Genomic DNA, 12,157 nt, shown 5'->3' with positions numbered 1-12,157 from the left:
TTCAGCCACCAGTGAAAACTCTTCCACCTCATTGATGCTTCTATTTTTCTTCAATTGAGATTTGCTGGATCAGCAGTCATCTGATCTACAGCCTCTGAATGCTTTTGAAACCTTGATTCTTGAGCCAATAACAGTAAATATCTGTAATTAGGCAGGATATAATCTTAATGATACTGAATTGATAAAAGGGTCACAATCTTCATTTTGATCTTCAAAAGATAGTCATCCATAGAAAGACTAGCCTACTCTGTATCTCTGAGAAAGATATTGTTTTCTGAAAATTGTGAAAGGAATTTATTGAGCTGGCCTTTGATGGCAACTGTGATATGCAATTTCCTATTACTAGCAGATTAACTAAATCTGGTTACATCATCTTATAGTTTATAGAGTTATTCAAACAGTCGAGTGATTGATCATATATATCTGAAACTCATCATCATCATCGTTGTTCATGTCAATGAATAGAATACACTTCCTAAGGTCTCTCTCCAAATTAGTCCACTCCATGAGATGGTAAGTGGTTCTGAGTTACGTCAAGCCGGGGTTGCTCACAAGTGACGACGATCTCATCATCGGGTCTGTACTCTTTAAAGCCCGCCAACCTCCCAAGTTCTTCAACTTCCTCTATCACAAGATCCAATTTTGCGACGGTCTCCACAAGCAACGAAGCAAAAGCAGCGAAAGGAAGAGCCTCAGAGAACTCGAGGCTAGTAATGGCGATTTTACTCAACTGGGGCCTCAAAGTCTTTCGCTCTGATGCTTCCTTGGATTGTTCAGCGCTAGCCCTCTTGTTCTTCCATTCAAGCAAGGCAGAAGAATCAGTTTTAACACTTGATAATGTCACTCCTGATGAGTTCTTCTTCCCGGGCTTTTTCTGTGATGCTGCTGCTGCGGCGGCGGCGAGCATGTTGGTGGTCCTGCTATCGTCGGAGCCTAGGAAGAGCCGAGGCTGGGACTTTATGGCGGTGTTGAGGTCTTGCAAGGCTTCATGAAGATGATCGGAGAGTATTTCCGGGGAGCAGTGGCGCCGGTTCCTGATGCTGTTGGCAAGTTCTATCAGTACTTTTGATACCTCTGCCGCCACCCTTTTGCAGGGGTCTTTGAACATGGCTCGAACAGACGGTGGAGTCTGAAAAACACAAATTGAAATCGAAACTTCTCAACTAGAACACTAACTTTGCAGTGAATCTTTCCAAGACTAAAAAAACTAACTTTCTGGTTCATGCGTGATTACTTAAATGCAATACCTGAATTTCTGTTCTGAGACAGCCGTGGAGGGCTACCACAGTGTACCCAAATTGGCGAAGAACGGCTCCTACTTTCACATACTGCTGCCATGGAAATCTGTGACAGTACCTTGAATGCCTCGGCTCCCAACTTGCATGCAATGCCTGCTCAACTCAACAGAAACGAGGATTTAGAATGATCTCAAAATGGGGTTTCTGCTCTCTAAACATGTGATGGATTTGTGTTAAAATTACCAGTGTTTCATCAGTGGATTTGGAATCCAAAACAGCCTTATAACCATTGTAAATAGGATCCTCGGATGAAGATTTAATGTCCTCATGATTTTCATGAATCACACCGTCTTTGAAGTACTCATTAACGCAAGCTGCAAGATTTGGATAAATTCATATGATGAATCTAAGACATGGAAGAAAAAGGAAAGGAGAAGGTAGGTAGGTAGGTAGGTAGGGTACCCTGAATGGAATCGGCGAGGCCCTGGAGCTTGAAGACGGTGGACTTATGGAGGTCTTCGCCGGACCAGTTGGGGAAGATGAGGAGACTCATGAGAAGGCAAATGGCACAGCCAATGGCGATGGTGTAGAAACGATCATGGGCAATCTTGATGACATTGTCCACACGATAGCTTGACACGGTGATCAAATTGAAGGTCAACAGGAATATGACTACGCCGTAGTCATAGTTCTTCTTGATGTAAGGAATGAACCTCATGTATGTTGCCGCAGCTCCTGTTGATGAGAAGGTTGATGGAAATTAAAAACCATTTAATTTCAAATGAATATAAACTATAATTCTGTTTCCAGGGTTGCATGCGAAATAGCAAGTTATGTTAATAATATACAAATGTAAATAAATATTACTTTTAATCTTAAATATAAAAGCTAGTTGACTAATTTGAGGAGATTAAGAAAATAAGTTAAATTAGTTATTTGTAATAAATATATATTATCTTTCCTAAAATATTCTTGCTAATCAAAAGTTTTAGCTAGAATTACTATTATTAGAAGGACTACCTTGGAAAAAAAAAGTATAAATATGAGAGACACAGTGGATTGTAATCTTATGTTTAAGATCAAAATAAAAATTAAATAAGATCTTATATTAAAGACTAGAAGCAGTAAGTAAAAGCATTATTCATAAACCAAATACAGCTTCTTTCACAAATATATAGTTACTGCTCATTTTAAATTATAATTATTTAATTCACAGATGTTGAGAAATTAGTTTATCTCTAAAAATTTACAAGGTGTGAGCATTTCAAGAAAAAAATTTTTATTACTTCTAAAACTTTGTAAAATGCTTTTTATATAGGGACATCAAATCCTTCAAAATCGTGTCTTATAATCAGGATAGATATAGTATACAAAAATTAGGTACTTCTTTCTTTCGTTTTTTTTTTTTTAAACTTGTACTTTTCTAGTATAGGTAGTTGACCATTGGTTTTCTTTACTCTGGAACTTGATGTGCAATTAATCCAATTGATTAAGGTAATATAATAAGTAAATTATAATATTTTAAAAAATTTATTAAAATTACATAAAAACTATTTCTATCTTTAAAATTGATAAAAAAAAAAAAGATATTTAAATTCAATTAAAATCATACACATCTACCCTATATTTAAATTTGACTTATCTTATATGAAAATATTTTCAAAATCACCTTTTATAATCTGGCTAAGAAGTTTGTGTAAATTTCAAAAATAAAATAAAAGTCGGGTGTAATTTACTATTGGTAAAGATTCAAACAGAGGCAGGTGTAATTTTCTTTTTGTAATTCACGGAAAAGATTTATGCATATTCTAAGAAAGAAAGACTAAATTTATACAATTTCAACAAATTCTAGAGAAAGTAGTCCCTGCCATTCGTGGCCAACAAAATCTGATAAATCAAAACAAAGAGGAGAGTCACTAGTTAGCATGAACATTTGAACTCAGAAAGCTATCAGTTTTCAGAGAATCTCTTACTCCCTCCTGATCATCACCATTAGAACTCTTAAACTTTTAGAGCATGATATATATATATATATATGTATGTATACGTATATGTATATTACCTATAAAGAAAACTGCAGCGCCAATGAAAACAGCTTGAAAGATCCGACCAGAGGCTTCTGCAATATACTCTAAAAGAAATGCTAATAATCCAGCCAACAGTGTCCCCAACCCTCTGTTCAGCCCCTTGCATAATGTTGCCCCTGCAAACCCAATCTTAATTCCCATCAACTTTTGTCTTATCAATGAAGAAGCTAGGATTCAGTAGAAAACCTGACATATTATAAAGTCTACGTAAATTTGATCATGCAGAACTAATAAAAAAGAAATTTGAGAAGTTGCAGAAGAAACAAAGAACAGAAAGTGACCTGCAGTGAATTCAAGCACAACAACGACGGTCATGACGGCCCAGATGGCGTTCTGGCCAATCCCTCTGAAGAGTGGTTCAAGAAGATAGAGCAAAGAGACGAGAGTTAGAGACAGACCCACTTTAAGTGCATGGACCACTCTTCTGGGATCTTCACGTCCAACTTTCCACGTAGTTTTCCAGGCCATGCTTGGAAACCTCTTCGCCTTCTCACCAATTCTGTTCATCTTCTTCTTCATTTTCTCGCCCATTGCCATTTCCAATCCTGCATTAACTAACTTTGCCACCATTTTTCCTCTTCCTCTGCTTCACACCCTGCAAAACTTAATGGCAACAGTAATATTATTTTCTTCTTCTGGGGAGTCTAGATGCGTCAAGAATCCCAAGCTTCTCCAACATGCATGTGTGAACTTTATATTGGCGTGTTAGAAAGAGAGGGTGATGTCATTCTTGCACTCACATGCAATCCATTAAAGTACACACCACTTTAAGGTGAGAAAGTTCTCTCTCAAGTCTCGGAAGTCAACTTATAGCAGAAATCTAACCACAACATGCTGATTTTTTTTTTTACAATACAGGTTTGATAAGAGTGGTCAGAAACTTACTGTAATCTGCTGGTAAATCGTGGGGTGGCTAAATAAATGGCTGGAATTTTGTTACAGAACTTGTCATGAGCATATTTATAATTCTGTGATCACCTTCGGTATAAGGAGAACAATAATGACCTTTATAACATATATGACGGTGAACATCACGGGTTATGTACACAGAGGTACGATGGTGATACAGTTCAACAAATAGATCACTTAAGTAGTCTCCAACTTTTTTGGGAGTCTCGTTGGATTGAAATTAAAATACACTTGCTTTTCTAACTTAGTGGAGATCAATCAGATCTTGAGGTTCACGGGAAATGAAATGAAAAATGGACCATACGAGCAATTAATGGACATTGCCAACCAAAGGAACCGTGTGACTGTTGTTCTTGTTAACTTTACGAATCAGAGATTCAGAGTCGTCGTCTTTTGATTAGTTTTGTTGTTACACCTTTTTTTTTTGTGAAATTATTTTTGTTGTTATTAACAGTACTTGTTCTCACAACAGCCGGGTTGATATTTTTGTATACAAGAACGGTTCTCTCGTGCTTTCTGAACTCCTCCAACTAAATTTATCGGTCTTCTATTTGGCCACGTGGCACTATTTTTCAGCTGCCACCTGCCCCTCTTTGCTATTCTCATGAACTTCCCTTTTTGGATTTCTTCTTTTGGGATGAGGGGTTTTATTTCTCGGGAAAATAATAAAAAAGAAGGTAAAAATTACTAAATTTGAAATTCGACTTGCTATCAACATCTTATTTAATGTTGATAATATTGAATTTGTAAATCACAATAAATTTTTGTTAATATTTCTTATTTAATATTTTGTAATTTTCATTTTTTTTGGGTCATTTTTTCTTATTTCTTCTTTTTTGGGTAGAGGTTTGGGTTTGTATTCCTTCTTCAATGGCTTAGGCCTCATTTGGATTGCGGTTGCAGATGGTAAAAGCACACAGAGAAGCGTGAAACTAAGGTTTGTGGCTTATTGTGGTTCAGAAGATTGTTTGGATGGGGCTTCTTTTCTAACTGACTTATGGGAAAAAGTAACTTTTCTAACTAACTTATCCAACGCAATCTGGATTAACTTTTCTAACTCACTTATGAAAAAATTGTACAAAGCTTACGATCTAATTAGTTATGTGATTCCATTTACGTTAATTAGAGACCAAATGAATTTTAATTTATATTCATGTTTGTCTATTATGTATATTTAATTAATTATTTACAATGTGCTTTCAAATTTTTCTCCATAACAAATATTTTTATTTTATAATTTCACAAATAAACTATTTATATTTTATCATAATAATTTTACGTGTTTTTTAAACTATTATCACATTAAAAACATAAAATTTCAAATACTACTTCATGCCCTTTTCAGTCATTTTACAACTAAACTAACTTTTCTATTGATCATTCAAACAATTTTTAATTTTTTCAACTGACTTTTTAAAAGCACATATCCAAACATAAACCGCATTACACTAATTGACTTTTATTCTAACTTCAGTTACAAAAGTCAGATGGATTAAAAGTCAGTTTTGCTCAATGCTAATCAAACATACCCTTAGTTTGTGGACGTTATAGAAGTGCTTTGAAAAATCTCTCCAGTTTTACAATAATTGAACAAGCCGAATTCTCTTCGGTACTATTTACCACCTGATGTTGGCCTTGTTGAGGATAAATATCATATGTTCAAGGTTTGGAATTGCTCATACATGCTTCTCAAAACAAGGGATTCCTACTCATAGAAAGGCAATTTAGACAAGTGCCAGCTATAAAAATTATTACTCCTAGGCATTATCAAGCGAGATTGATCGTCCCTATGAGAAAAGTATAAAATATTCGCGAAAATCCACTTCAATGTCCTATTGACACGCATGCAATTATGTTTTTATATATGAATATATAGGTAGATGGGGGGTGTTTGATTAATTCATGATTGATAAGTAGAAAGTTTTCAAAAGAGAATAAATCCTCTTAAGGGCAAATCCTCAGACTCAGACCTCAATACTCGGATGTGTATGACCATTTGATTCGTGATATAAACGAGCTAGCTCATGCATTGAGCAGGACGAATTACTAATTATTATGAATAGTAATTTTTAAAAATCCAAAATGCTAATTATGTCCAAGAAAAGGCCATTCACATGGCATTTTGAGGATATTTGAGTGGAAACGAAACCATGTAATTTATAGTATACAAAATAAATATATAAAAAAATTTATCTCAATTCATAAAAAAAAATACTTTTTAAAATACTTCTATGGTTTTCCAAACACCCTTTTGATATAATGCAGTTGCAGAACTGCAAGCATACCTGAAAGCCAAGGCAAACTGCTTCAAGTAATCTTCAATGGCTCATTTTTCTCAAATATGGAGCTATGCATGAAGCGTCACCTTCGTATTTTCTCCATTTGCCGTAGTTATTCATACAAGCATCAAAAGGTCGACCTTGTTTTTTGGGGAAAAAATGGACATATTTATTTCCTATTTTCAGCAGCAACCAAACACGAGTTTGAGATATTCCAGGAGGCGAGCTAGCGCCAGGACTAGGCTTTTATTTACATAAATCCCGATTTATGCTGACGCCTCACAGCATGCAATGTAAGATAAAGGACAAGTATGAAAATTCATAGCATATATTAAAAAAAACTATCAGCTACGAACTTGCCCCAAATACGCGAATCCTCTGCTCAATTGGAACATGACAGCAAGGACAAGCAGCTCTGCCCTTTCTCCCATACTCATCACTGCAAGTAGCACACATAACTTGGTGGGCACAAGGCAAGAAAACAACAGAGACTTCATCTTTCATGCATATTATGCATTCCCTATCAGAGTTTACTTCTTTATCTGAAAAAGCCTGCAGTTTATCTAATTCTTGAAGCAGCTTAGCAATTGTCTCTCTCTGGGGCTTTGCACCTTCAGACTCACTTGCAGGTGAAGCATTTAATTGATTTTGAAACTCAGCAGACAGAGCAGATGCTTTTAAGCGTGACAGCTCCTGCTCCAGTCTTAGGAGATCATCCTTGTGGCGCTGGAAATCTATCTCTATCTTCAGGCGCAAAGCTTCATGGTTCCTCTTATTATTAGCCTCCGCTGCTTCCTTAGCGCGTTGCTCCTCCTCAACTAATCCTAAGGCTTCCTCTTTAGCCTTCAGCTCCTCCCCCCACTTGACCTGCCATAAGATGCGTGGCAACATAGCTGATTCAGTAGACGCAGATGGGAATTGGGAAGGCAAGGGATTGGAATCCAATCAAAAGGGAAGGGAAAAGAATGAATGAAAAGGAAAGCTTAAATGGGCGTTTCATTCCCTTTGTTCAAGGAAAACCTACTCCTCCAAGATCCCCCAACTTGGAGGAACTTAAAATTTTAAGAGAGAGAATTGTGAAAGACATTGAAGGGTCAACCTTCATTCATCCGTCCCTCTGTTCAGGAAAAGTTTTCTCCTCTGTTCAGGAAAAACTCCTCCTCCAACGAAACCCCAAAATGGGAGAGCTTAAAATCATAAAGGAGAGAGAACTGTGAAAGACTTCGGAGGGTTGGTTGACCCCCTCCCCCTTTTTTCCTTCCCCCAACACGCACAAAAACCCCGTCTTCCTCCCTCCCCCTCTTTTTTTCATAGCAAATTCCAAATGGGGAAGAGATTTCAAGGTAACCTTCCCTTCTCCCCCATATCCCCCATCAGAACACACCTTTAGAAGGAAAACAAAGAAGGGCCAGACAGAAACAACAGTTTTCACAGCATCAGATTCCTATTGGAAATAATGGTAACCAGAAGAAGTTTGTTGTATCAGATTGAATGCTGGCAAAATCACAGTATACTATTCAAAAGAGACTTGAATGACGATAATAGAGGGAAATTTCAGGAATAGCATTTTCATATTAGCTTCGGTTAACCACATAATTTCATTTTCAGGATTATAGGTGAGAAAACAAATATATATAATATGTACGATATAGGAGAACCAGGGACATCAGTTCTTGACCCGCAAAACATAAAAGTACACAGAAAAGCAAAGTTCCGTTGCTGATAACTGGGGATCAATTTATCAGCGAAATTATCTCCAAAATATTAGCAAAATTAGTGAGTTCCTTCAGCTATAGGGAATTCAATTTCCATTTGGTTTTAAACTGGGTAAAATAACATTAAAGGTAGAAAGAAATGTAAACTCTACTTGCAATATTGCACTAAAGATAAAAAAATTAAAACAAGAAAGACATAAATTAGATCTTGATTGAAAGCACTAGATTTCAATTTGACAAAAATTAGAAACAATGATCATAAATAGATTTATGTTCAGACCTACAATCAAACTGCAAATATGCATCTCAATACATCTTTAAGAGTTTAGTTTGATTGGCATTTGTTGAATGTAATATAAATTTATAATCACATTGAAGATTCCAACTAAAGAAAGATCGTAGTTACCAATAAGAATATAACGCCAAAAAATAGTGGAAAGCATAACATGTTCACGCACTACCTGTTCCCTTTCACCAGATCAAATAATATTAATAAATTATACATCCCACATAAGGGTACTGCAGTCTAAGCATATTGAAGAGTGTTTATCAGTATACTATATAATCTGCTACATTATCCCAAATTATCACCAAGAGATGGAAACCTTTTTAGAGGCAAGTAAAACATCACAACACATCATAACCTAATCAAAGATTCTGTGAATATTGGAATTTAAAGTTGAAATCCGTGGAGCCAAGTACACATATTCAAGTATTGAGTTGCTCAATTTGACAATGTAAAATTGAACTAGTATTGTTCAGCATATTATGCTAAAACCCCAAGCACATGTCTACGCATACACAATATGTCCAATAGGGTTTCATCTTTCTAAAATCACACTTAATAACCAGCCGCTTGTGATTATAATTAAATGTAAGTCCTATAATGTAAGACATGTTAAACAACACATTGCGGACTCTAATTTCAAATATGATTAAACACGATACCATTCACACTTATGAAGAAAAGAGCTTCATGTAGAAGCTAGATATGACAAGGTGAATATAATAAGCCGTGTTTAAATTGACACCCATCCGGGCCGCATTTGAGATATCTGATCTTATTATTGGTTATACTTGCTATGACATTAGAGATGTAAATGCATAGGATCTTTTTCACCTTTTTATGAGGTATGCGTAAATGATATTGTTCATTAATAAACAAATTTAGATTAACCAGAAAAAGGATGGTGGAGTGCACACCTCGGCATCTTTTTGACGCTGTTTAATCTGAACCAATTCTTCCTGTATCTCCAATATCTTCTCTTTCTCACCTGAAATCTCTTGCTGTAGCTGAGCTTTCTGTTTTTCCCAAGCTATAAGCCTCTTCATGCACCTTTTCTCCCTCTTTGCAGCTTGCATGCAAGTTGTGACTGATTCAGATGCACTTAATTTGGAAGCCTCCATCTCTGCTTTAATCTCTGCATTCTCTGTCTCAAGCCGTCTCACAGCTGCATTAGCACGGTCCACTTGACCACTGGCCTTTCGTAAAGCATTCTCCATCTCTGAGAGTCTTTTCACGGTTGTGTCCTCAAGCGCTTGTTTCCCTTTCTTCAATCTCTGAGTCTCCTCTCTTTCCATCCTCAACATTTTCAGCTCAGTCAAATCATTGCTAAGCTTTCTTGCAGCCTGCATTGCCTTCTGATGGGCCCAATCTTTTCGCTCCTTTACTTGTTTCTCAAGATCCTTAATTTGATGAAATAGAGTGACAATTACCTCATCTTTCTGATCTTCTGTCACAAACTCCAGATTCTCATCAAGATTCAAATCACGGAATTTGCTCAACACTGAGTTCACAGCGTCATGGTTATTCAGATTCTGAGAATCCCCAGACTGCTCATTTGGGACATCAGTGCCAGATACAGCTGGAGATTCCATGCTTGACAAACTGCAAGTGCTTGGAGAGGCCTTAGCCTGTGTCCGCAATTGTTTTGAATTTGCCCTAAAACCAGCAGCAAACATTGCAACATTTCTTTTCAATAAAGACTTCATTGAAGGAGAAAGATTAAACCTTTTGGGAAGTTCAATATCTCTTTGTAAATTCATCTCTGCAGTATAAGAGAAGAACCCATTGAAGGGGAGATCTGAGCCTCCCCCATTTCCAAATCCCCAACCCCCATGAAACCTACACAGGGCAGGGGCCAAGACACCAACTGAATTGCTAACGGCCTCAGAGGCACTAGGAGCTGGACAACCATTACCTGGAGCAGGAAGCACTGGGATTTCCATAGCACTTGCCCGTCCTACATGAAGATCACTCATAAGCAAACACCACATAGCATCGCCTTTACTCAAATGCGGCCTGACTTGCTGCAGCAAACCGACCATCCCTTCCAGAGAGTACTCCTCCAACTGCCTCAAGTCAGAGAAAACAGGATCGGACTCATCCGAATTGCCATTACTACTAGTATTAGTACTGATACAGTTACTATTCAAATAAGCCAACGAATTTTGTACTATATTGGTGAGCACATCCATTCCACCATAACAGTGTCCATTTCGCAATATTGCTTTGATAGCAACGTCCTCGTCGTAGCCCAACGCAACAAGCTTTGATACAGCTTCATTATATATATATTCCAAGTTTTTTAATAGAATTTCTTCTAATTGTTCTTCGGTGCAGTAACCCCAGCCGGTTTCCTCAATATTAAGAGAGAAATTAGGGTCAAGGGTAGGATTAGAGTTGGAATTTAGATTCTGAGAAGAATCGTTGAGAGCGAGATGGTTTTTCAGAGGCTTCAAGCTTGATTCCAGTACAGATTTGGAGATGGAAGCCTTGTCGAGATAACAACAGGAATCCATATCGGGCTTAGATGATCGAGGCCTCCGATTCGCTCGGAGGTGCTTTTCCCTTACAGTGCAACCCATCTATCAATTTATATACAGGGAATGCGAGAGAAAAATAGAGATGTATTTATATCTACAAACAGAGACGAGTAAAGATGGAGGAAGGAGGACGGAGATGATCCCAATGAGAATGGAGAATCAGAATATGAGGGGCGATGAAAAAGACTCACAGAGGCGGATTGAAGATCGTCGTCTGAGTCTGTTCTGAGTATCGATGTCAAATTTTGATATCAAGAAGACAGCATGCAGAAATGAAAGATGAATAGTCTCAGAAAGCTTTATTATTCTTTGCCTGTTGTTAGGTGTTTTTGGGCTTTTTTTTTAATTCAGTTTTTCTTTTGGTAAATCAGTACATTTAGTTCTTTGTTGTTTTTTTGGGGTCAGAAGCAGTATCTTTAGTTCTTTTTCTTTTGGTCAAAAGCAATATTTTTAGTTCAGTACTCGATCTTCGTCGCCCCGAGTATTTCCGGGTTGAAATCACATCCCTGGCTCTTGGGTCCATCATGAATAGCCCACGGTCTAAAACAAGGGGTGCATCGTGCCGGGAACGGATCCTCTCATTGCCCTGTTGTCAAATTCCCTCGATATCTCTTAATCCTAACCATTCATATGATCTAAGAGTTAACAATACACCACATCATCATGATATTAAAAATGAATGATCACCCTTCATTTTCAACAAATCCTGGCCACACTTTTTCTATTGAAAGAATTAAGTAGCGGGAAAACTTAACAATTTACTCATGCGGTCTCCATTCATCAGCTTTAAAGTTTTTCCTTGTTCTGCTTTTCCATCTACGTGTTCATGAATCCTACTCCTTATTCCAATCTTTTGTTTCTCCAATTTGCAAGACTACTTTAGTGGCTATCTATTTTCATTTCTCAGAGGCAAGGTAAAGTAAAACTAGTTGTTTTTTTTTTTTAGTAATGAGAGATAATAGCTTTTTATTTTCGTAGACAATATGACAAATCTCCAATGTCACATGTCTTTACTGTTTGCTAGGTGTTGTTGTATCGTAAGTAGGTCTTTATTTAATCTTCTATCTACTGACGCTGCAAAATGTATTTCCTTTGTTATGTAA

The 12,157-nt window shown here is 36.9% G+C and overlaps 2 protein-coding genes across 2 annotated transcripts; both read right to left on the bottom strand.

The window, feature by feature from the left end:
- Positions 1 to 442: 442 nt before the first annotated feature.
- LOC114713803 (aluminum-activated malate transporter 12-like) lies at positions 443 to 3,974 on the bottom strand. The gene is made up of 6 exons (XM_028898480.1): positions 3,607 to 3,974; positions 3,301 to 3,441; positions 1,701 to 1,973; positions 1,482 to 1,612; positions 1,248 to 1,391; positions 443 to 1,129 (listed from the first exon to the last, which is right to left on the bottom strand). The coding sequence occupies exons 1-6, from the start codon at positions 3,893 to 3,895 to the stop codon at positions 494 to 496; spliced, it is 1,614 nt and encodes a 537-aa protein (XP_028754313.1). The 5' UTR covers positions 3,896 to 3,974; the 3' UTR covers positions 443 to 493.
- Positions 3,975 to 6,725: 2,751 nt separating this feature from the next.
- Positions 6,726 to 11,298, bottom strand: LOC114713796 (MND1-interacting protein 1-like). Its single transcript, XM_028898468.1, has 2 exons — positions 9,432 to 11,298; positions 6,726 to 7,380 (listed from the first exon to the last, which is right to left on the bottom strand). The coding sequence occupies exons 1-2, from the start codon at positions 11,094 to 11,096 to the stop codon at positions 6,862 to 6,864; spliced, it is 2,184 nt and encodes a 727-aa protein (XP_028754301.1). The 5' UTR covers positions 11,097 to 11,298; the 3' UTR covers positions 6,726 to 6,861.
- Positions 11,299 to 12,157: the final 859 nt, after the last annotated feature.

Source organism: Neltuma alba, unplaced genomic scaffold, assembly GCF_004799145.2.
Source record: "Neltuma alba isolate B1F8T4 unplaced genomic scaffold, ASM479914v2 tig00011468_pilon, whole genome shotgun sequence".
NCBI lineage: Eukaryota > Viridiplantae > Streptophyta > Magnoliopsida > Fabales > Fabaceae > Neltuma > Neltuma alba.
This window is presented reverse-complemented; position numbering and strand designations above follow the sequence as displayed.

Bases quoted from the DNA above. Each gene is read 5' to 3' on its own strand.
- LOC114713803 (XM_028898480.1), bottom strand. From the start codon at position 3,895: ATGGTGGCAAAGTTAGTTAATGCAGGATTGGAAATGGCAATGGGCGAG. The intron at 1,974-3,300 runs GTAATATACATA...TCTCATCAACAG, and splicing joins CGCTGCAGTTTTCTTTATAG to GAGCTGCGGCAACATACATG. The intron at 1,130-1,247 runs GTATTGCATTTA...TGTGTTTTTCAG, and splicing joins GTCTCAGAACAGAAATTCAG to ACTCCACCGTCTGTTCGAGC.
- LOC114713796 (XM_028898468.1), bottom strand. From the start codon at position 11,096: ATGGGTTGCACTGTAAGGGAAAAGCACCTCCGAGCGAATCGGAGGCCT. The intron at 7,381-9,431 runs GTGTGCACTCCA...ATCTTATGGCAG, and splicing joins AGCGTCAAAAAGATGCCGAG to GTCAAGTGGGGGGAGGAGCT.